The sequence below is a fragment of the Eretmochelys imbricata genome, chromosome 23, assembly GCF_965152235.1.
Source record: "Eretmochelys imbricata isolate rEreImb1 chromosome 23, rEreImb1.hap1, whole genome shotgun sequence".
Taxonomy (NCBI): domain Eukaryota; kingdom Metazoa; phylum Chordata; order Testudines; family Cheloniidae; genus Eretmochelys; species Eretmochelys imbricata.
In genome coordinates, this window is record NC_135594.1 from 14,606,642 (window position 1) to 14,630,189 (window position 23,548).

At 64.8% G+C, this 23,548-nt stretch overlaps 1 protein-coding gene across 1 annotated transcript; it reads left to right on the forward strand.

Annotated features, from left to right (window-relative positions):
* Nucleotides 1-324: 324 nt before the first annotated feature.
* On the forward strand, nucleotides 325-22,555 carry TTYH1 (tweety family member 1). Its single transcript, XM_077840360.1, is given in 14 exon segments — nucleotides 325-450; nucleotides 10,806-10,978; nucleotides 14,193-14,304; nucleotides 16,343-16,378; nucleotides 16,380-16,564; nucleotides 17,244-17,339; nucleotides 17,785-17,857; nucleotides 18,997-19,072; nucleotides 19,193-19,248; nucleotides 19,762-19,854; nucleotides 19,948-20,040; nucleotides 20,489-20,631; nucleotides 21,095-21,143; nucleotides 22,517-22,555. Coding segments are annotated over 14 exon segments (1,350 nt in total).
* The last annotated feature ends 993 nt before the right edge of the window (nucleotides 22,556-23,548 follow it).

Sequence of the window (23,548 nt, forward strand, 5' to 3'; positions counted from 1 at the left end):
CCCAGGGGCTGGGGAGCGAAGGGTTAATTTAAAGGGGTCCCCTAGGGACAGGGGTGGAGAGGGAGGGAAAGCTAGGAAGTTCCACGGCGTCACCACCAGGTGGCGCTGCCCCTCCCCCATAGCCCCCCCCCGCTCCCACTCTCCCCGCCTGCAAAATACCACCCCCCACACACCCCCCCACGCCAAATCTCCGCTCGCTCACTCGCTCTCCAGCTCTCTGCCCACCCCGACCCCCCCCGAGCCCCATGGGCGGCGCCAGCCAGTGAGCCAGGGGACCCAGGCGTCCGGCGAGAGGGTCCCCCGCACGCGCGCCCACGGGGTGCCATGGGGTCCCCCCAGGAGTACCAGGCGTCGTGGTGGGTTTACCTGCTCCACCAGGTGCCCCGCACCAATTTCCAGTTCGAGGCGGTGGAGAGCAGCTTCGCCCCCCAGGACAGGGAGTACCAGCAGGTAAGGGGGCCACGGGGGGCAGGAAGACGGAGGTGCGGGGGGGTGGGGGGGAAGAGATGGACAGAAACAGGCAAAAAGGCGGGGAGAGATGGAGAGAAAGAAAAAGGGAGGGAGAAAGAGAGAGATGCATGAAGCAGTGTGTGTGTTGGAGGAAGGGGATGGACAGAAGGAGACAGGAGGGATGGAGGAGAGATGGATGGAGCAGTGTGTGTGTTGGCAGAAGGGGATGGACAGAAGGAGGCAGGAGGGATGGAGGGATGAAGGGGAGAGATGGATGGAGCAGTGTGAGTGTTGGAGGAAGGGGATGGACAGAAGGAGGCAGGAGGGATGGAGGGATGAAGGGGAGAGATGGATGGAGCAGTGTGAGTGTTGGAGGAAGGGGATGGACAGAAGGAGGCAGGAGGGATGGAGGAGAGATGGATGGAGCAGTGTGAGTGTTGGAGGAAGGGGATGGACAGAAGGAGACAGGAGGGATGGAGGGATGAAGGGGAGAGATGGATGGAGCAGTGTGTGTGTTGGAGGAAGGGGATGGACAGAAGGAGACAGGAGGGATGAAGGGGAGAAATGGATGGAGCAGTGTGTGTGTGTTGGAGGAAGGGATGGATAGAAGGAGACAGGAGGGATGGAGGATGGATGGAGCAGTGTGTGTGTTGGAGGAAGGGGATGGATAGAAGGAGACAGAAGGGATGGAGGAGAGATGGATGGAGCAGTGTGTGTGTTGGAGGAAGGGGATGGACAGAAGGAGACAGGAGGGATGGAGGAGAGATGGATGGAGCAGTGTGTGTGTTGGAGGAAGGGGATGGACAGAAGGAGGCAGGAGGGATGGAGGAGAGATGGATGGAGCAGTGTGTGTGTGTTGGAGGAAGGGGATGGACAGAAGGAGACAGGAGGGATGGAGGACAGATGGATGGAGCAGTGTGTGTGTTGGAGGAAGGGGATGGACAGAAGGAGGCAGGAGGGATGGAGGAGAGATGGATGGAGCAGTGTGTGTGTTGGAGGAAGGGGATGGACAGAAGGAGGCAGGAGGGATGGAGGGATGAAGGGGAGAGATGGATGGAGCAGTGTGTGTGTTGGAGGAAGGGGATGGACAGAAGGAGACAGGAGGGATGGAGGAGAGATGGATGGAGCAGTGTGTGTGTGTTGGAGGAAGGGGATGGACAGAAGGAGAGACGAGGGATGGAGAAGAGATGGATGGAGCAGTGTGTGTTGAAGGAAGGGGAATGGAGGGATGAAGAGGAGAGATAGATGGAGCTGTGTGTGTGTTGGAGGAAGGGGATGGACAGAAGGAGGCAGGAGGGATGGAGGAGAGATGGATGGAGCAGTGTGTTTGTTGGAGGAAGGGGGTGGACTGAAGGAGACAGGAGAGATGGAGGATGGATGGAGCAGTGTGTGTGTGTTGGAGGAAGGGGATGGATAGAAGGAGACAGGAGGGATGGAGGAGAGATGGATGGAGCAGTGTGTGTGTGTTGGAGGAAGGGATGGATAGAAGGAGACAGGAGGGATGGAGGATGGATGGAGCAGTATGTGTGTTGGAGGAAGGGGATGGACAGAAGGAGAGAGGAGGGATGGAGAAGAGATGGATGGAGCAGTGTGTGTTGAAGGAAGGGGAATGGAGGGATGAAGAGGAGAGATGGATGGAGCTGTGTGTGTGTTCGAGGAAGGGGATGGATAGAAAGAGACAGGAGGGATGGAGGGATGGAGGAGAGATGGATGGAGCAGTTTGTGTTGAAGGAAGGGGGATGGATAGAAGGAGACAGGAGGGATGGAGGGGGAGAGGAGGGCAGGACACAGAAAGAGGAAAGAGATGGACCAAAGGAGGAAGAAAATGAGGGTGGGATGGGGACGGACAGACTGGAGCGATGGAGGGACCCGAAGGAGAGAAAGAGAGAGGAGGAGAGAGACCAGCAGCGTGAGGGAGGAAGAAGACTCGTGAGCCAGGCCTCGATGCAGGGACAGATCGGGGGGGGGGGCGGGGGCAGAGGGAGTGCTGAGCCGGAAAGGGGGCACAGTGGAGGCAAGCAGGGGTGGAGGGGACATGTCTGTGTCCTGGGTCTGGCCTGGCAGTGGGGCCAGCACGGGTGGCCGGGGAGGTAATTGTCCGGGGTGGGGGTTTAATCTCTTGTTATGCTGGGAGCCCCCTGTTATGTGTACTGCGAGAGACTGTAGGGGGCGGGGGTCATACTCTACTTCAGAGGTAACCTTCCAGGGCCCCTCCAATGGGGGCAGCTCCTCCCCCTACAGTGGAGTGTGGGCGGTGGGGGGGTGTCTGTCTGTCTGTCCCCAGAGCTATCTGTTCCCACTCACTCAGCTCTATCCATCCATCCATCCCACCCCTCTGTCTGGCCATCCATCCCCATACTCCTCTACCTCCATCTCCATCCCTCCATCCATCCCATCCCTCTGTCTGTCTGGCCATCCATCCCCACACTCGTCTACCTCCATCTCCATCCCTCCATCCATCCCATCCCTCTGTCTGTCTGGCCATCCATCCCCACACTCGTCTACCTCCATCTCCATCCCTCCATCCATCCCATCCCTCTGTCTGTCTGGCCATCCACCCCCACACTCCTCTACCTCCATCTCCATCCCTCCATCCATCCCACCCCTCTGTCTGTCTGGCCATCCACCCCCACATTCCTCTACCTCCATCTCCATCCCATCCCCTCTGTCTATCTGGCCATCCATCCCCACACTCGTCTACCTCCATCTCCATCCCTCCATCCATCCCACCCCTCTGTCTGTCTGGCCATCCACCCCCACATTCCTCTACCTCCATCTCCATCCCATCCCCTCTGTCTGTCTGGCCATCCACCTCCACATTCCTCTACCTCCATCTCCATCCCTCCATCCATCCCACCCCTCTGTCTATCTGGCCATCCACCCCCACACTCCTCTACCTCCATCTCCATCCCTCCATCCATCCCATCCCTCTGTCTGTCTGGCCATCCACCCCCACACTCCTCTACCTCCATCTCCATCCCTCCATCCATCCCATCCCTCTGTCTGTCTGGCCATCCATCCCCACACTCGTCTACCTCCATCTCCATCCCTCCTTCCATCCCACCCCTCTGTCTGTCTGGCCATTCATCCGCACACTCCTCTACCTCCATCTCCATCCCTCCATCTATCCCATCCCTCTGTCTATCTGGCCATCCATCTCCACACACCTCTACCTCCATCCACATCCCTCCATCCATGTGTCTTTTCATCCCTATTTCAAACTCAACCACTTAGACGGTGACGTTAGCTATATATAGAATTACATTAACGTCTTACCCCCACCCCACCCCGAAAGCTTCTTGTGTATTTTTGAGCCGCCCCCTAGTTCCCCTGTCCATGAACCTGCCACTTCCTCTCAAGGGGGCTTGGGGGAGACCGAGGAACCATCTGCACCCAGGAGCACAAGGTCTCTGTGTTCCTAGGTGGTGAATTTGCTCCATGTGCTGGGCAGCACATTGTTTTGGCTTTACATATTAAAGTGGGGATGGAGTCCCCCATCTGGACTGATTCCCAGACACCTAGATTTGCAGGTAACCCTGCGTGACCCAGGCCTGAGAGATTCCTGCAGGGAAGAGCCATGAAGATGCCCCAAGGCCTGGAGAAGATGAGCACGGGGCGTCCGGTGAAATTAAAGGGTGGTGACTTCACAAGTGATCCAAGGCAAGGTGTCGTTGGCCTGTGGAACTCCTGGCCACCGGGTGGGGTAGGGGCCAGTAACTTAGCAAGTTAAGGAGAGCTAGATGGGCACCAAGAATATCCAGAGCTGTCGTTAACGAGGATCCAAATTCCGGACAGGTGATTCAACCTCCGGCTTACACCGCGCTCGCCGCTACGAGATTAGGATGAAAATTGTTTGGTCGCAGGTTCTCTTGCCTTTGCAGCCGTGGCGTTCTTAGACCTTCCTCGGAATCATCCGGGCGAGGGGCCTGAGCCAAAGTGGCCTGAAAGCCCGTCTCGGGGCTGGTCCTTGGAGGGTTTTAAGAACAAGTGGAACAAACGCCAGCCGGAGCTGATCTAAGTTGCCTTGGAGATGGAGTCATGACCCCTTAAGGTCTCTTCCGGCCCCACAGTTCTAGGATAACACGCGGAGAAATTGACCGGACGAGCGCGTACGAAATAAACCGATGCGCGGTGGACGTCCTAGAAGGACATCCCCACGCCTCATCTGAGCACACGTCACGTTCACCCCGGTTTTGAGCGCCGTTACCTGCAGTCGACTCACATTTTGCAGCCCCAAACAGACACAGTGGGAAATGCCCCTGTGAATGGGGGGGCTGCCCCACACTGTCTGAGAAAGGACCAGTTGCCCAGATAGTCCCACAGCTGAGGGGAATTAAGTGACCTGAGCGACCCATGATTGGGATGCTGCAGACCTTGGACACTGGTAAGAGGGTCTTCGAGCTGGATCCTGGAGTGAAGGGTGGGCCCAGGCTCCCCTGCCGGCCACTGGGTAAGGGGCTTAGGCTGGGCTGTGGGATGGTTCATCCCATTTGACTTTGATACCCTGAGAGGGGGAAAGCGCGTCGTGAGCACGGAGGGCCAAGCCACGACGAGGGAGCACTCCAAGTCGCAGAGAGAGAGAGGCTGCGGTGTGCACGACCAAGCGACGGAAGGGGGCATTGGACCTAGAAGGAACTAATTCCCAGAGCAGCCAGGAGGGGGCACCCTAACAGCGAGCGAGCCCCGTGACAGCCCTGACAAGGGCAGAGGATGAATTAGGGGAGTTGAGCCCAGGTGAGCCCAGAAGGTGATCCACCCCCCAAGGCTGTGGAGGAAGCCGGGGGATGATGCCCCCAAATCTGGTGATCGGTCAGACCCTGAGCATAGGAGCAAGATGTCACCAGCCAGGCTACTGGACCAAGCTGAACCAAAATATGGGCCCCTCTGATTGTGGTATAAACGTGTCCTCACACAGGGAGCCACCCCCACATAGCGACAGCACATCCAACCTGGTTCTGGAATAGCATCTCCATGTAGACTCGAGGCACTCACTTGACTGGGCCCAGCTAAAAGGGGTCACTTTTCCGCGGCCTAGAAATCCAGGAAGGGCACAGAGTGCAGTCCTCTGCTATAGCTCCATCTTCAAACCACTTAGGCTGATCCAGATGGTTAGAAACTTTCTTCTAATTTCCAGCCTCAGTTTATCCATGCCCATTTGTTCTTGAGCCAGGCACTGTTCTTCGGTTTCAACACACCTTCTCCCTCCCTGCTGTTTGCCCCCCTGAAAGCAATCGGATCCCCTCCCAGCCTCCATTGTAAGCTAAACATGCCAAAATCTTTGAGTTTCTTCTCGTAAAATCAACTGTCCAGTCTCCGGATCATCCCAGCAACTGATCCAGTTTGGGTTCCTGGTTCTTGCCAGAATTAGACATGGCATCCCAGAAAAGCTAAAGTGAGAACAATCCAGAGGAGAAATATCTACGATGCAAACTTTTTACCAGTGCGGATAATGAACCATCGCAAGAGTCTCCTCTAAGGATGAGGTAGAGTCTCTAGTCCTTAGAGTCTGATCTACTGGATCTTTTCTTCCGTCACGTTAGTGCAAGCGAATTAACTCAACTGAGTCGAAACGCCTTCTCAGCGCTCCTTAAGACCCATCTTCAAAGACTTGTCTACACACAATCATGGTCCCACTATAACTCTTCTGGTCTAGCTAAGCCATCCTTTCCCTTGGAGGGGCTGCAGGAATACGGGTTGCTTATACTGCTATAGCTATTCCTGTCTGGGAAAGGGAATAAACTGTACGGGTATCAAGCAGCGTAGCCTAATGGAGAGTCCCAGACTGGGACTAAAGAGACCTTGTTTTGCTCGGGGACTTTGGTCAGGTCACTGCCTCAGTTAATGGGGATAATTACACTGACCTCCTTTGTCAGGTGCTTTGAGATCTACCAATGGGCTATTAAACCTCAGACTTCCGGCTTAAGCCAAGATCTTCGCTACAAGATTAGGATGGAAGCTACGTGGGTGCAGGTTCTTACACATCGGCGACCAGGAAGTTCTGAGACCTCCCTCTGGTAGGGAAAGACCGAGGTAGTTTGATTCCGACACTGACGGTGTACCCCAGATCTACAGCAAACGGCATTCCCGTGGGTGCAACATTGCCCATAGACGTGGCCTCTCTGAAAGTCTGCGTTGGCTGCGTTGAGAGTCAGACCGTCGGAGGCACTGCCCCAACTCACTGCCTTTATATCGCGTTTAGGGCGTCCGTGGACAGACTCAAACAGAAGTAACAAAGTGTGAATTCAAAAAATAAAAGTAGCTGATCCAAAAGATCAAGAGGCAACTTGACTAGGACGTAGGACGTAGGAGGACCTTCCCGGGGGGGGGAGGGTGCGGGGGGCGTATCAGCTGCTCTTTGAACTGGTGGTGGCAGGCAGAGGACGCAAGGGCTGGAAGCCAGACACCGTCAGACTGGGAAGAAGGCACCAGGTTTGAACAGCGAGGGGGGAGTAACTCAGCTGAGTCAAAGAGCCTCGTTGGGACAAGCCACCAAAGGGAGTGGCGGAGTCTATCTCTCGATGGCCGATCGACCTCCTCCCAAGCCCCCCAACTGGGGGTTTGGCCCCATTGCCGCCGATGGAGCGAGGGCCGATTGACACCCCTCCTCTCCTGCCCAGCTGGGGGTCTGGCCCTATTGCCTCGGACTATTGACACCAGCTGGGGATCGATCTCTGGGCAGATTAAGGCCAAATCTGGCCTCCACCTGCACTCCTGCCCTGGGGATTACGAGATGCAAATATCAAAAGTACTGCTTCTTTTTTTTAAACAAAATGCAAATTAGCTGGGAATTAACGTGGGTCAGGAGTAGTCTGCGTAACGGGGGGGCAGCTTGTTTATGAGCTTTAATCCTGTCTATCCATCCCTCCCTCCCCCCACACTCCTCCATCCCTCTTTCCCTCCCCTGCATCTATCCCTCCCTCTCCACACTCCCCTCCATCCATCCCTCCCTCCCCCCACACCCCTCCATCCCTCCTTCCCTCCCCCAAACTCCTCCATCCATCCATCCACTCCCCTGCATCTATCCCTCCCTCCCCCCACACCCTCCATCCCTCCTTCCCTCCCCCCACACTCCTCCATCCATCCCTCCCTCCCCCCACACTCCTCCATCCATCCATCCATCCATCCACTCCCCTGCATCTATCCCTCCCTGCCCCCACACTCCTCCATCCATCCCTCCCGCCCCCCACACCCCTCCATCCCTCCTTCCCTCCCCTGCATCTATCCCTCCCTCTCCACATTCCCCTCCATCCATCCCTCCCTCCCCCCACACTCCTCCATCCCTCCCTCCCCCCACACCCCTCCATCCCTCCTTCCCTCCCCTGCATCTATCCCTCCCTCTCCACATTCCCCTCCATCCATCCCTCCCTCCCCCACACTCCTCCATCCCTCCCTCCCCCCACACCCCTCCATCCCTCCTTCCCTCCCCCAAACTCCTCCATCCATCCATCCACTCCCCTGAATCTATCCCTCCCTCCCCCCACACCCTCCATCCCTCCTTCCCTCCCCCCACACTCCTCCATCCCTCCCTCCCTCCACACTCCTCGATCCATCCATCCATCCCCCCACACTCATCCATCCATCCATCCATCCATCCACTCCCCTGCATCTATCCCTCCCTGCCCCCACACCCCTCCATCCATCCATCCACTCACCTCCATCCATCCCACCCTCCCCGCACTCCCCTCCATCCCTCCTTCCCTCCCCCCACGCCCAGGGAGCCAGATTTCCTGGTCATTCCCTTGGCAGGCAGAACCAGGAGCCGAGCTCTGGATTCGCTGCTATGTAGGTCACCGGGGGCCCCCCGCGCGGCAGAGCCAGGCACGGGGCAGCCGCTCAGCCATCCGTCCCCCCCAGGCGCCCCTCCTGTCCCCACGCGGCCCTCCGTCCCCACACACAGCCCCTATCCCTCCCTCCATCCCCACACACAGCCCCCCATCCCCACACACAGCCCCCATCCCTCCTCCCGCACCTCTCCCTCCCCACACACAGCCCCCCACCCCTCCCTGTCCCTCTCTCCCTCCCCACACACACCCATCCCCGTCACTCTATCCCTGCCCATCCATCCACCCCACGTGCCCCTCCGTCCCCACGCACCCCTCCCTCCATCCCCACACACAGCCCCCCATCCCTCCTCCCGCACCTCTCCCTCCCCACACACAGCCCCCCACCCCTCCCTGTCCCTCTCTCCCTCCCCACACACACCCATCCCCGTCACTCTATCCCTGCCCATCCATCCACCCCACGTGCCCCTCCGTCCCCACGCACCCCTCCCTCCATCCCCACACACAGCCCCCCATCCCTCCTCCCGCACCTCTCCCTCCCCACACACAGCCCCCCACCCCTCCCTGTCCCTCTCTCCCTCCCCACACACACCCATCCCCGTCACTCTATCCCTGCCCATCCATCCACCCCACGTGCCCCTCCGTCCCCACGCACCCCTCCCTCCATCCCCACACACAGCCCCCCATCCCTCCTCCCGCACCTCTCCCTCCCCACACACAGCCCCCCACCCCTCCCTGTCCCTCTCTCCCTCCCCACACACACCCATCCCCGTCACTCTATCCCTGCCCATCCATCCACCCCACGTGCCCCTCCGTCCCCACGCACCCCTCCCTCCATCCCCACACACAGCCCCCCATCCCTCCTCCCGCACCTCTCCCTCCCCACACACAGCCCCCCACCCCTCCCTGTCCCTCTCTCCCTCCCCACACACACCCATCCCCGTCACTCTATCCCTGCCCATCCATCCACCCCACGTGCCCCTCCGTCCCCACGCACCCCTCCCTCCATCCCCACACACAGCCCCCCATCCCTCCTCCCGCACCTCTCCCTCCCCACACACAGCCCCCCACCCCTCCCTGTCCCTCTCTCCATCCCCACACACAGCCCCCCATCCCTCCGCACACACAACCTCCCATCCCTCCCTCCCTCTATCCCTGCCCATCCGTCCTGCCATGCTCCCCCTCCGTCCCCATCCCTCCATGCCTCCCCACCCCCCATCCCCATCCCTCTATCCCTGCCCATCTGTCCCCCCAACGTGCCCCTTCGTCCCCACACACCCCTCCCTCTGTCCCCATGCGCCCCTCATCCCTCCCTCCATCCCCCCACACACCCCTCCATCCCTCCCCATCCCTCCGTCCCCATGCACCCCTTCATCCCCCCCACAGCCCCCCATCCCTCCCTCCATCCCCACACATAGCCCCATGGGCCTCTGCCTGCCCACCACCCCTGCCGCCGGCTGGAAACGGGCCACAGCCCCACGGGCCCCCACCTGCCCCCGCCACCTGCCGGGCCAAAGTAAATGGCACTGGGTTGTCTCTGCATCCCCATGCATGCTCCTCTGTCTGTCTGTCCATCCATCACGCCCCCCCCCCGCCCCCGATACCCTCCGTGTCCGTCCCCACACGCCCGTCACTGGACGGACAGGTATAGGGGATGGATGGGTGGGTGGATGGAGGGTGCGTGGGGAGCGAGGGACAGACAGACAGACAGACAGACAGACAGACGAGCTGTATTTCTCTGACTGGCAAGCCCTGGCCGCTCTCCAGCAGAAGCAGGCTGTGAAATGTCTCTCAGCTCCCCCCGCCCCCCGCCCACGGCGCCCCCCCGCCCCCTCCCCCGCATGCTGCCAGCTGCTGTGGGGTGGGGGCCTGGCCCACGCAGTTTCACTGGGGGCGGTTTCACCATCTAAGCCTGGAGCAAACTGAGAGCAGCTGTAATCTGCTGGGCCAGGCTTGTGTTTGCTTGGGGGGGTCGGGGCGGGAGATTGGGGCTGGCTGGGAGGATAGCCACAGGGCCGGGCGCCCTGGACATGCCCTCATCTGCCCCCTTTGGGCCCTGGGGGGCAGGGATCACCACAGGGCCGAGCACTTTCTCCTAGAAATATAGGCGAGAACCCAGGAGTCCTGGCTCCCAGCCCCCCCTGCTCTAACCACTAGACCCCGCACCCCTCCCAGAGCCGGGGAGAGAACCCAGGAGTCCTGGCTCCCAGCCCCCCTGCTCTAACCACTGGACCCCGCACCCCTCCCAGAGCTGGGGAGAGAACCCAGGAGTCCAAGCTCCCAGCCCCCCCGCTCTAACCACTGGACCCCGTGCCCCTCCCAGAGCCGGGGAGAGAACCCAGGACTCCTGGCTCCCAGCCCCCCTGCTCTAACCACTGGACCCCGCACCCCTCCCAGAGCCGGGGAGAGAACCCAGGAGTCCTGGCTCCCAGCCTCCAGGCTCTAACCACTGGACCCCGCACCCCTCCCAGAGCCGGTGAGAGAACCCAGGAGTCCTGGCTCCCAGGCCCCCCCACCCCCCGCGCTCTAACCACTGTCTGTGGGTTGATCTGCGTCTGTCTGTCCGTCCCGCAGGCCCTGCTGCTCCTGGCCAGCGTGGCCGGGCTCTGCCTGGCGATCAGCCTGGGGCTGATCTGCGTCCACCTGATCCGGTTCTGCTGCTGCGACCCGGAGGACGAGGACGAGCCCAAGCCGCAGAGGGTTTGCTGCGTCACCTGGAGCTGCGTGGCCGCCATTGTCATCTGCTGGTGGGGACCCGGGGAAGGGGGGGGACACGGATGGGGCTGGGGGGGTCAGAGCCCCCCCCCAACCTGTGTGAGAAGGTGGGGGGGACTGGGCAATGTCGGCTGAGGCCCACAACAAACTCGCTTCAGGAATGGTTCCAGCATGGGATGGGAGCCAGCGCACCCTAGAGGGGGACAGGCCCCGGGCCCCATTCCCTGCCCCCCTGAACCAGCCAGTCCCTGCCCTGGGGGCAGGTGGGAGCCGGCGCCCCCTATAGGGGACAGATCCCGAGCCCCATTCCCTGCCCCCCTGAGCCAGCCAGTCCCTGCCCTGGGTTCAGGTGGGAGCCGGCGCCCCCTAGAGGGGACAGGCCCCGGGCCCCATTCCCTGCCCCCCTGAACCAGCCAGTCCCTGCCCTGGGGCCAGGTGGGAGCCAGCGCCCCCTAGAGGGGACAGGCCCCGAGCCCCACTCCCCGCCCCCCATTCTCTAAGCCTTTGCTAAGGAGGCTGCTGGGGTTGGTATCTGTCCTCCCCGCCCCGCAGCCTCCCTGGGTCCATCAGACTCCCCATTGTCCTGGCTTTGTCTGGCACTGGCTGTCAGTGCCCCCCCTCCCCGCCTGACCCCCAGCTACCATAAAGAGCTGCTTGTTTCCTGGCGCTATAGGAAGCCGGGTCCCTTTTCTCCCCCTGGCCCTGGCCCCGGCCTGGGTCCCCCGGCTCCTTTGTCTCTTTGTTCTGCCATGGCCGTGCCCCCGCATGGTCCCCCCGGCCCCCCCATTCTTGCCAATCCCCGCCCCTTCACTGCCACACAGGGAGAAAAACAAAACTTCCCAGCTCCGGGCGCCAAGGCAGAAGGCCAAGTTCATGGGACAAAAACACAGTCAGTCCCCCTCCCGCACCAGAGCTGGGGATGGAACCCAGGAGTCCTGGCTCCCAGCCCCCTCCCCGCTCTAACCACTAGACCCCACTCCCCTCCCAGAGCCGGGGAGAGAACCCTGGAGTCCTGGCTCCCAGCCCCCCCCCCCCCGCTCTGACCACTAGCCCCCACTCCCCTCTCACTGTGGGGAATTTCACCAGACTCTCCATTCTCCAGGCTGGGTTATTGAGTCTCTCCTCCCCCATCCCAGCCCCATACCCCCCTCCCTGGGGGTCGCTGGCAGCCCCCTGAGAAGGAGCCAGGCTGGGGGGAGAAGGGCCCCATTGAGAGCCCAGCCCCAGGCCATTCAGAGAGCGGACAATGGGCCCCTCTGTGTGCCAGGGGCTGGCTGGGGGGTGGGAGCCCAACTCCCCTGGGCTCAGACCCAGGCCGGCTCCTGAGCAGCCGGGCCGCAGACAGGGAGGGACCAAACCTCAGAGCACCCTGGTCCCATTGCTACGCCGAGGGGAGTGGGGTCTAGTGGTTAGAAGTAGAGGGGCTGGGAGCCAGGACGCCTGGGTTCTCTCCCTGCCCCTCTCCCACCCAGCTTGGCTCGGTGATGGGGAAAGAAACTGGCTCCGCCCCCCCGCCCCCCCCCCCCATGGCTCCTGCCCTGCAAGGAAGGGGCCTCATTAGCGTGACAATGGGGCTATGGAGGGGGCGGTTGCCATGGCAGCAGGATTTTGGGAGCCAGCCAGCCTCAGTCACAGACAAATGGAATTGGGGGGAGTATGGGGGGAGATGGGAGGCATGGGGGGAAGGTACAAGGGGGAGGGTGATGGAAAGGTCCAGCAGGGGTTGGAGGGGGATGGGGGACGGAGTGGTCGGGCGAGATGAGGGGGTACGAGGGGGAGAGGATGGCAGGGTCTGGGGGTGAATGGGGGGGATGGAAGGGAATGGGGGGCATGAGGGGGTATGGGAAGTACGAGGGGGATAAGAGGGAGGGAGGTGAGGTTGGGAGGTATGAGGGGGATGGGTACAGAGGGGGTGGGGTTGGGAGGTATGGGGGGATGGAGGGGTCTGGGGGGATGGGAGGTACGAGGGAGATGAGGGGGAGGGAGGTGGAGTTGGGAGGTATGGGGGGGATGGGGACGGAGGGGGGTGGGGTTGGAGGTATGGGGGGATGAGGGGATGGAGGGGTCTGGGGGGTGTATGGGGGTGGGTTGGGAGGTATGGGGAGATGGAGGGGTCTGGGCTGTATGGGGTGGGGTTGGGAGGTATGGGGGGATGGGAACAAAGGGGGGTGGGGTTGGGAGGTATGGGGGGATGGAGGGGTCTGGGGGGATGGGAGGTACGAGGGAGATGAGGGGGAGGGAGGTGGAGTTGGGAGGTATGGGGGGGATGGGGACGGAGGGGGGTGGGGTTGGGAGGTATGGGGGGATGGGGGGATGGAGGGGTCTGGGGGGTGTATGGGGGTGGGGTTGGGAGGTATGGGGAGATGGAGGGGGTCTGGGCTGTATGGGGTGGGGTTGGGAGGTATGGGGGGATGGGAACAAAGGGGGGTGGGGTTGGGAGGTATGGGGGGATGGAGGGGTCCAGGGGGTATGGGAGGTACGAGGGGGAGGGAGGGGGAGTTGGGAGTTATGGGGGGGATGGGAACAAAGGGGGGTGGGGTTGGGAGGTATGGGGGGGATGGAGGGGTCCAGGGGGTATGGGAGGTACGAGGGGGAGGGAGGGGGAGTTGGGAGTTATGGGGGGGGATGGGAACAAAGGGGGGTGGGGTTGGGAGGTATGGGGGGGATGGAGGGGTCCGGGGGGTATGGGAGGTACGAGGGGGAGGGATGGGGAGTTGGGAGTTATGGGGGGGTGGGGTAGGGAGGGGTCCAGGAGAGTCCGTGGGGGGCTGATCACTGGCTGCTGCCCCAGAACTCGTGGGGTGTCTCCGGCAGGGCGCCCCGCTCATTATCTGCAGGGCTGTAATTACCCCACCCCCATTCTGACTGCTGGGGGGGGCGGATCTGGCTGTCAGGAGCCTGCTGCCTCCTGGGGGTGGGGCCAGTGACAGCTGGATGGGCCTGTGGGTGTGATGTGGGGGCGGGATCCCAGGCTGGCAGGGCCCAGCTCCCCCCCTCCCCGCTGCCCCCCTCCCCTCTGTGCTAAGAAGCTTATGGGTCTTCATCCGTCATCCCGGCCATTGCCCCCCCCCGTCCCCCCCCCGCCTCCTCTCCCCAGCTGAACTCTGCCCCATGCCCGTCCCCCTGCCTCCAGGCCTGGGGGGTGCCCGGGGCGGGGGGCTGGACCGCCAGTGGGATGGGGCTGAGCTGGGGGGGTGGGACTCATCCCCCCACCGGTGCTGACCCCCCTTGTGCCCCCCTCCCCAGTGCAGGGATCGGCCTGGGCTTCTACGGGAACAGCGAGACCAACGACGGGGTCGGGCAGGTCACGGCCGCGCTGCTGGACGCCAACCTGACGCTGCAGAGCGCCGACGCGCTGGTGAGCCCCCCCCGTGCCCCCCCAGGCCCCCCCTGTGCCCCCCACTGCCCTCCTACCTCCCCCTGCGCCCCCCACTGCCCTCCTACCTCCCCCTGCGCCCCCACTGCCCTCCTACCTCCCCCTGCGCCCCCCACTGCCCTCCTACCTCCCCCTGCGCCCCCAGCCCCTAATGCCAACCTGACGCTGCAGAGCGCTGACGCGCTGGTGAGCCCCCCCGTGCCCCCCCAGGCCCCCCCTGTGCCCCCCACTGCCCTCCTACCTCCCCCTGCGCCCCCCACTGCCCTCCTACCTCCCCCCGTGCCCCCAGCCCCTAATGCCAACCTGACGCTGCAGAGCGCCGACGCGCTGGTGAGCCCCCCCGTGCCCCCCCAGGCCCCCCCTGTGCCCCCCACTGCCCTCCTACCTCCCCCTGCGCCCCCCACTGCCCTCCTACCTCCCCCTGCGCCCCCAGCCCCTAATGCCAACCTGACGCTGCAGAGCGCCGACGCGCTGGTGAGCCCCCCCGTGCCCCCCCAGGCCCCCCCTGTGCCCCCCACTGCCCTCCTACCTCCCCCTGCGCCCCCCACTGCCCTCCTACCTCCCCCTGCGCCCCCAGCCCCTAATGCCAACCTGACGCTGCAGAGCGCCGACGCGCTGGTGAGCCCCCCCGTGCCCCCCCAGGCCCCCCCTGTGCCCCCCACTGCCCTCCTACCTCCCCCTGCGCCCCCAGCCCCTAATGCCAACCTGACGCTGCAGAGCGCCGACGCGCTGGTGAGCCCCCCCGTGCCCCCCCAGGCCCCCCCTGTGCCCCCCACTGCCCTCCTACCTCCCCCTGCGCCCCCCACTGCCCTCCTACCTCCCCCCGTGCCCCCAGCCCCTAATGCCAACCTGACGCTGCAGAGCGCCGACGCGCTGGTGAGCCCCCCCGTGCCCCCCCAGGCCCCCCCTGTGCCCCCCACTGCCCTCCTACCTCCCCCTGCGCCCCCCACTGCCCTCCTACCTCCCCCCGTGCCCCCAGCCCCTAATGCCAACCTGACGCTGCAGAGCGCCGACGCGCTGGTGAGCCCCCCCGTGCCCCCCAGGCTGCCTGTACGCCCCCTGTGCCCCCCCAGGTCCCCCGTACACCCCCCATGCCCCCCATACGCCCCCTGTGCCCCGCACTGCCCTCCTACCTCCCCCTGCGCCCCCAGCCCCTAATGCCAACCTGAAGCTGCAGAGCGCCGACGCGCTGGTGAGCCTCCCCGTGCCCCCCAGGCTGCCTGTACGCCCCCTGTGCCCCCCATACGCCCCCCATGCCCCCCACTGCCCTCCTACCTCCCGCTGCGCCCCCAGCCCCTAATGCCAACCTGACGCTGCAGAGCGCCGACGTGCTGGTGAGCCCCCCCCGTGCCCCCCAGGCCCCCCCCTGTGCCCCCCACCGCCCTCCTACCTCCCGCTGCACCCCCCAGCACCAACCACCCGCTGCAAGGCGCGGACACACTGGTGAGGCCCCCGTGCCGCCTGCCCCCCGCCACTCCCCACAGCCCCCCAAAGCGCCCAGAGCCCCACTCCCCCCCGCCCCCGCCAGCTGCCCAGGGAGCGACTCCCCCACCCTGTGCCGCGCAGGGACCCTGCACACACGGGCAGGGGAAGTGTGTGAGGGGGCACATGGCAACACGCAGGCGTGTGTGGGAGGGGTGACACCTCGCACACGCGTGTGGGGAGGCATGGCGGTGGAACATGCGTGTGAGGGCAGGCGTTGATGGTGGCCCACGAGTGGGGGGAGGCGTGACCACAACACACACGTGTGGGGGGAGGCGTGACCACAACACACACGTGTGGGGGGAGGCAGGACGGTGACATGCGTGGGGGGACGTGTGGCACATGCATGTGGGGGGAGGCAGGACGGTGGCCCACGTGTGGGGGAGGCTTGACCAGGACACACGCGTGGGGGGGGGGAGGCGTGACACAGCACACGCCTGTGGGGGGAGGCGTGACTGTGACAAGCCACGTGGAGGGGAGGCGTGACGGTGACACACGCATGTTCCGGGCGCCTGACCCGGGCCCCTTCCCCCCCCAGGTGCGCCAGACGCTGGGGCTGCTGTCGGGGGCCGTGGGGGGGGGACCTGACGCGGCTGGAGGAGGCGCTGGCCCCCCGCACCGAGTTCGTGGCCGTCGTGCGCAACACGCGGCGCCAGGCCGAGGCCGTGGCCCAGATCCTGGCGGGTCTCCCCTTCTGGGGGGCCCTGGGGGGCAGCCCCAGCCAGCTGGCCCACGGCCTGGCCTACCTGGAGGACTACCGGTGAGATCCGGGGGCGGGGGAGATGGGAGGGAACGGGGGGGGTCCTGAGAGCTGCCTCCCCCCTCCAGGTGGCTGGCGGGGGGCAGGGGACGGAGGGGGAGGGGGGGCTGGGCTCCCCCCTGGGCTCCCCCCTGCCCCCCAGGTGGCTGGCGGGGGGCGGGGGAGGCAGGGGGGCTGGGCTCACCCCTGGGCCCCCCCCCAGGTGGCTGGCAGGGAGCGTGGGATGGAGGGGGCGGGGGGGCTGGGCTCACCCCTGGGCTCCCCCTCCCCCCCCAGGTGGCTGGCGGGGGGCGGGGGAGGCAGGGGGGCTGGGCTCACCCCTGGGCCCCCCCCCCAGGTGGCTGGCAGGGAGCGTGGGATGGAGGGGGCGGGGGGGCTGGGCTCACCCCTGGGCTCCCCCTCCCCCCCCAGGTGGCTGGCGGGGGGCGGGGGAGGCAGGGGGGCTGGGCTCACTCCTGGGCCCCCCCCCAGGTGGCTGGCAGGGAGCGTGGGATGGAGGGGGCGGGGGGGCTGGGCTCACCCCTGGGCTCCCCCTCCCCCCCCAGGTGGCTGGCGGGGGGCGGGGGAGGCAGCGGGGCTGGGCTCACCCCTGGGCTCCCCCCCAGGTGGCTGGCAGGGAGCGTGGGATGGAGGGGGCGGGGGGGCTGGGCTCACCCCTGGGCTCCCCCTCGCCCCCCAGGTGGCTGGCCTATATCCTGCTGCTGCTGCTGGACCTGGCCATTGGCCTCTTCACCCTGCTGGGGCTGGCGAAGCAGATCAAGTGGCTGCTGGTCGTGTGAGTCGGGGGAGACCTGGGGGGGGGGCGGGGGGCAGCTGCAGTCACTGGGACCCGATCCCCCCCTCACAGCCCCCATATTCTATTTACCAGCCCCCTCCCCCCACATCTCCCCTCCTGCCCTGCCCCCCATTGTCCCCCATCTTCCCTTCACCATCCCCACAGCCCCCTCCCCCAACCCCCCCATCCCTCCACAACCCCCATTGTCCCACCTCCCCCCCCATCATGCCTCACAGCCCCCCTGCCTGGTGATGAGAGGGGAATGGGGTGCAGTGGTTAGAGCGGGGGTGGGGGCTGGGAGCCAGGACGCCTGGGTTCTCTCCCTGGCTCTGGGAGGGGGCAGGGGTGAGAGGCTGTTTCTCCCTGCCCCACAGGCTGGGGGAGGGGCTGAGTTGGGCCTTTCCCAGCTCCTGACTCCAGTGTCTCCCCTCCCCCCTCCCCCCAGAATGACTGTGATGAGTTTCTTCGTTCTCATCCTGAGCTGGGGCTCCCTGGGGCTGGAGATGGCAGCAGCTGTGGTGAGTGAAGGGCTGGCGGGGGGCGGTTGTGGGTCTCAGCCCCGTTCTCGCCACACCAGGAGCTCAGTGCCTCCTGGGGCTGCGGGTCAGGAGTGAGGGGCACCGGCAGTTACTCTGAATATTACCTCAGGAGGGGTATGCCATGAAAGGGTTAATCCTCCCCCGCACCCCATTAAAGATAACCAGGGCAATTAAATTATCTCACCTTAGAGAACCCAGGCTGCCCCCCCACCCCCGCCCCAGCCCTGCCGGTGCCCCTCACTCCCGACCCGCAGCCCCCTGCTAGTCCCACCCTCGGCTCCCCCCAGCCCTGCCCGAGCCCCTCGCTCCCGACCCGCAGCCCCCTGCTAGCCCAGCCCTGGGCTCCCCCCAGTCCTGCCGGTGCCCCTCACTCCTGACTCGCAGCCCCCTGCTAGTCCCACCCTGGGCTCCCCCCAGCCCTGCCGGTGCCCCTCACTCCTGACCCACAGCCCCCTGCTAGCCCAGCCCTGGGCTCCCCCCAGCCCTGCCGGTGCCCCTCACTCCTGACTCGCAGCCCCCTGCTAGCCCAGCCCTGGGCTCCCCCCAGCCCTGCCGGTGCCCCTCACTCCTGACTCGCAGCCCCCTGCTAGTCCCACCCTGGGCTCCCCCCAGCCCTGCCGGTGCCCCTCACTCCTGACTCGCAGCCCCCTGCTAGTCCCACCCTGGGCTCCCTCCAGCCCTGCCGGTGCCCCTCACTCCCGACCCACAGCCCCCTGCTAGTCCCACCCTCGGCTCCCCCCAGCCCTGCCCGAGCCCCTTGCTCCCGACCCGCAGCCCCCTGCTAGCCCAGCCCTGGGCTCCCCCCAGCCCTGCCGGTGCCCCTCACTCCCGACCCACAGCCCCCTGCTAGCCTGGCCCTGGGCTCCCTCCAGCCCTGCCCGAGCCCCTCACTCCTGACCCGCAACCCCCTGCTAGCCCGACCCTGGGCTCCCCCCAGCCTTGCCCGAGCCCCTCACTCCCGACCCACAGCCCCCAGCTAGCCCAGCCCTGTCCCCCCCAGCCCTGCTGGAGCCCCTCACTCCCCACCCGCAGCCCCCTGCTAGCCCGGCCCTGGGCCCCTGGGCCCAGACCTGATTCTTAGCTGATTACTCCCCCATCTCTCCCCCGCCCCCCCGCAGGGACTCAGCGATTTCTGCTCTGACCCAGACGGCTTCGTCCTGAACCTGACCCAGGCCAAGACAGACCTTAACCCAGGTAGGCACTAGAGGCAGGAGGCCGGGCTAGATGGGCCCATGGGGCTGATGGGGGCGGGGGAGGGGAGACCAGACTAGAGGGGCCCATTATTAACCCCTTCCTTCTCCCCACCCCCAGCAGAAATCCTCCAGTACTATCTCGCCTGCAGGCTGGACGTCCCGAACCCCTTCCAACAGGTGAGACCCCAACGACTCACCCGTGAACCGAGCTGGCTGGGGCTCAGACTGGGCCGGGTGGGGGAGGGGCACACCAGCACCACCAGTAGGGAGGCCTGGGTTCTGGATTCTGGGGGCTGAGTGTGTGGGGGGAGCCCCAGGGCCGGGGTGGCAGGGGGCTGCGGGTGGGGAGTGAGGGGCACCGGCAGGGCTGGGGGGAGCCCAGGGCCGGGCTAGCAGGGGGCTGTGAGTTGGGAGTGAGGGGCACTGGCAGGGCTGGGGGGGAGCCCAGGGCTAGGCTAGCAGGGGGCTGTGGGTCGGGAGTGAGGGGCACTGGCGGGGCTGGGGGAGGGGCTAAGGGGGGCCTCTACCTGAACCCACCACTAGAGGGCGCCAGACATGGTCGTGCAGCCGGTTTGTTGCTGACCAGCAGCTCCTTGGGCCGGGGCCGGGGCCGGAGCCGGGGCGGGGGGGAGGGAGCCGCACCCCCCCCGCTCCCGTCTGCGCCCCCCAATCCCGCTCTCACCCCCCCAGAGGCTGACCATGTCGCAGCGGGCGCTGTCCAGCATCCACTCCCAGCTGCACGGCCTGGAGAGAGAAGCTATCCCACAGTTCCCCGCGGCAGAGGTCAGTGCAGGCTAGGGAGTAAAGCCAAGGGGGTGGGGGGACGGGCGGGGAGCCCGGACGCCTGGGTTCCATCCCTCTCTCTCCCTCCCCCAGAGGAACCTGGTGTCTGTGCAGGGCACCCTGAACACCACGGAAAGCAACTTCCACCAGCTGGTCGCGCTGCTCAACTGCCGGGGACTTCACAAGGTATCGGCTCCTGTCCCCCCGGGGGTGTCCTGCTGCCGGGCCCCGCTCTGGCAGCATTCCCCCCTCCCCGGCTATGGTAGCCCCCCCACAGCCATGGGAGCTCCCCAGGCTCCGCCTCCCTGAGCTGTGGTAGCCCCCAGGCTCCGCCCCCCGGGCTATGGTAGCTCCCCCCAGGCTCCGCCCCCGGGCTATGGTAGCTCCCCCCAGGCTCCGCCCCTGGGGTTATGGTAGCTCCCAGGCTCCGCCCCCCTGAGCTGTGGTAGGCCCCAGGCTCCGCCCCCCTGAGCTGTGGCAGCTCCCCCCAGGCTCCGACCCCCGGGCTATGGTAGCTCCCCCCAGGCTCTGCCCCCTGGGATTATGGTAGCTCCCCCCAGGCTCCGCCCCCTGGGGTTATGGTAGCTCCCAGGCTCCGCCCCCCAGCGGGCCAGTGACGCCGTCTCTCCGCCAGGACTACGTGGACGCACTCAAGGGGCTCTGTTATGACGGCATGGAGGGGCTGCTCTTCCTGCTGCTCTTCTCCCTCCTCTCAGCCCTCGCCTTCACCACAGCCGTCTGCAGCCTGCCCCGCGCCTGGGAGAGGTTCCAGAGCAGGTGGGCAGGGCCAGGTGCAGGGGGCGGGGCTTCTGAGGGGGTGGAGCCGAGTGGGCAGCAGGGGGTGGGGCGCAGCTGGGTATAGGGGGTGGGACATCTAGGGTGGGAGGGCGGTTCTGCTTGTGGTGGGTGGGGCCACTCACAGTGGGGGTGGGGCATCTGGGGTGGGGATGGTTGGGACAGGTGGGTGGAGCTTCTCAGAGTGGAGGGAGTGGGCGGGGCATCTGGGATGGGCGGGACTGCTAGCAGTGGGGGGCGGGGCCTGTTGTGGCAGGGCAGCAGGTTGCCGGGGGGAAGGGGGAGGCGGGGGGTGTGGTTCTGGCAGGGGCGGGGCATCTGGCCAGGGGGCGGGAGCAGTCACGGCGGTGGGCAGGTATCTGGGGGGGACTGGCAGGGGGACATGTCATGTGGGGGGGGGCATCGCCAAGCAGCCCCCCGCCAACCCCCCCTCTCCGGCCGGCAGGGACGCGGCATATGAGGACACAGAGGACGACGACCCCTTCACCCCTCAGGCACGTAGCCCCCTGCCCCGCTCCAGCCTGCGCCTCTCGGCCCCACCCATTTCCAACGCCCCCGTCTCACAGTACATGTGAGTAGCCCCCATCCCCTCCCCCCCCCCCCCACGGACCGCAGCCGGGGGCTGGGCTGGGGGCCAGCGGGCGCTGGGCGTCCGTCCCTCGCTCCCCACCCCGTGTCTGTCTGTCCCACCTCACCGGCCGGCTGGCCCCACTGTGGTTCTCCTTCCCCCTTGCACCCGTCTCTCCATTTGTTTGTCCACCCACCCGTCCGACCCCGTTACACCCCCGTCCCTCCATCCGTCCCTTTGACCATCCAGCCATCCACCCCCAGCTACCCCTCCCTCCGTTCCCTCTCTCCCTCATTCCCCTGTCGCTCTTCTCATCCATCCGTCCGTCCGTCCTCTCCCCCCCCCCGCCCCGGCTTCCCCTGCCCCTGCAACAGCTCCGTCTCGGCTGCGCCGGCATTCGCCAGACCCCAGCCTGCCTGGGACGTAGGGGTCAGGTGCCCCAGTGCTAAGCTGGGCCAGGTGCTGATGGGTGCCCCCTCCATATTACCCCCTGTCCTGCCTTGCTGGATGGGGGAAGGCAGTCCAGGGGACCCTCCCCAACCATCAGTGGGCTCTGCCCTCCCCTATGGGCCCCTCAAGCCAATCTCTGTCCCTTTCTGCAATTAAAGCTATCCCCCCGAGCCACCACTGGGGGGCACATGGCAACCGCCTCCCCCTCCTCCGCCCCCACCCACCCTCCCACACACACTGTCCGGTTGTTTCTGGATTCACTCTGCCCAGAGCTCGAAGGGTTACTTATAACAATACCAGCTAGTGGGGGATGGGCCTCTAGGACTGTTCAGACCAGATCAGACTCATGGGCCCATCTAGCCTGGTATCCCGGCTGCTGCCCTGGTTCAGATCCGTGGGCCCCTCTAGCCCGGTATCCCAGCTGCTGCCCTGCGACAGAGCCATGGGCCCATCTAGCCCGGTATCCCGGCTGCTGCCCTGGTTCAGAGCCATGGGCCCATCTAGCCCAGTATCCCGGCTGCTGCCCTGTGACTGAACGATGGGCTCCTCTAGCCTGGTATCCCGGCTGGCCTCTCTTAAATAGATTGCTGGCCCCAGTTAAACCAAGACATCCAGCTGTTTCTGTCTGCCCCCCTGCCCCATCCCCAATCACCAGTGGGCAGCCCTGGGTTCGACGACCGAGCCCATGGCACGGCCCTGCAGAGATTTGGGGGGGAGGAGGAAGCTGGGGGTAGAGTGATGTCACACACACCCCCAGTTCGGGGACCTGGCTCTCGGAGGGGGGGCAGGATTCTCCCCACCCCCACCCCCAGCCCTCCCGGCTAGCGCCTATCTCGCTCTCCTCGGCAGGAATCAAAGCGGTTTGTTCAGTGGCAGTCCTCGATATGATAGCGTGCCCCTCCTGGACCGGCACTCCCCACCCCCCTCGGTAAGTCTCTCCCCTCCCCAGCCTGTGCCCCCACTCCCGGGGCGGCGGGAGGTATCCCCCAGAGGACAACCTGGCACTGTGGGGCCGCTGTGCCCCCTTAACGCACTGGCCTGGGCTGTCTCACACAGTGTCACCCCAGTGACAAGCTGCGAACCCTCTGCAGGCGCTGTGATCACTCAGCCAGCAGCATGGGCAGGTCCCCACACCCCAGCAACATGGCATGACAGCTCCCTGAACCTCTCAGAGAGGGACCCCAGCCAGTCGCCCCAGCCTGGCACCCCAGAAATACACCGTCTTCCACTGCTCGGGGACTCCCTCGGACGGTGCAAGCTGATTCATTAGTTTACCATTCCGGCAAAAGGGGAGTGGATCCACACTGGTTTGGGTAAAACATCAAACAGGTTTATTAACTCCAGCAAGACAGAGTGTCAGTGAGTCTTGGTAGCAGGCTCAGAGAACAGAGTCGCTTACCTAAGAAATAAAACTAGAAATGGCGTCTCAATTTAACCGTCTGAGCAAGATTTGAACCAAACAACCTCTCCCGCTAACAAGCAGCTCACTGCTCCTCACTACACAGGCCAGGTTCCCTTCCAGCCTGGGACCAGTCTCCCTAGCTCAAAGTCTTTGTCTTCTGGACAGTTTCCTGGGTGTGGAGATGGGGGAGGAGAGAGGCCAAGTGAGGATGTCACTGTCCCTTTTTTTATACTTTCTTCCAGCTGCTAGAAAGATTCTTGCCGGTGAGGCAGCCCCCATTGGTCGGGTAGTTCAAAAAAGAACTAGATAAGTTCCTGGAGGATCAGTCCATCAATGGCTATTGGCCAGGCTGGGCAGGGATGGTGTCCCGAGCCTCCCCACCTCGGGGATTATCAGTAGCATACAGACAGCAAAACTTCCCACACAATGGGAGCACACACAAGCCAACAGGACATGCGTTCAAATGATGCCTCACAAGG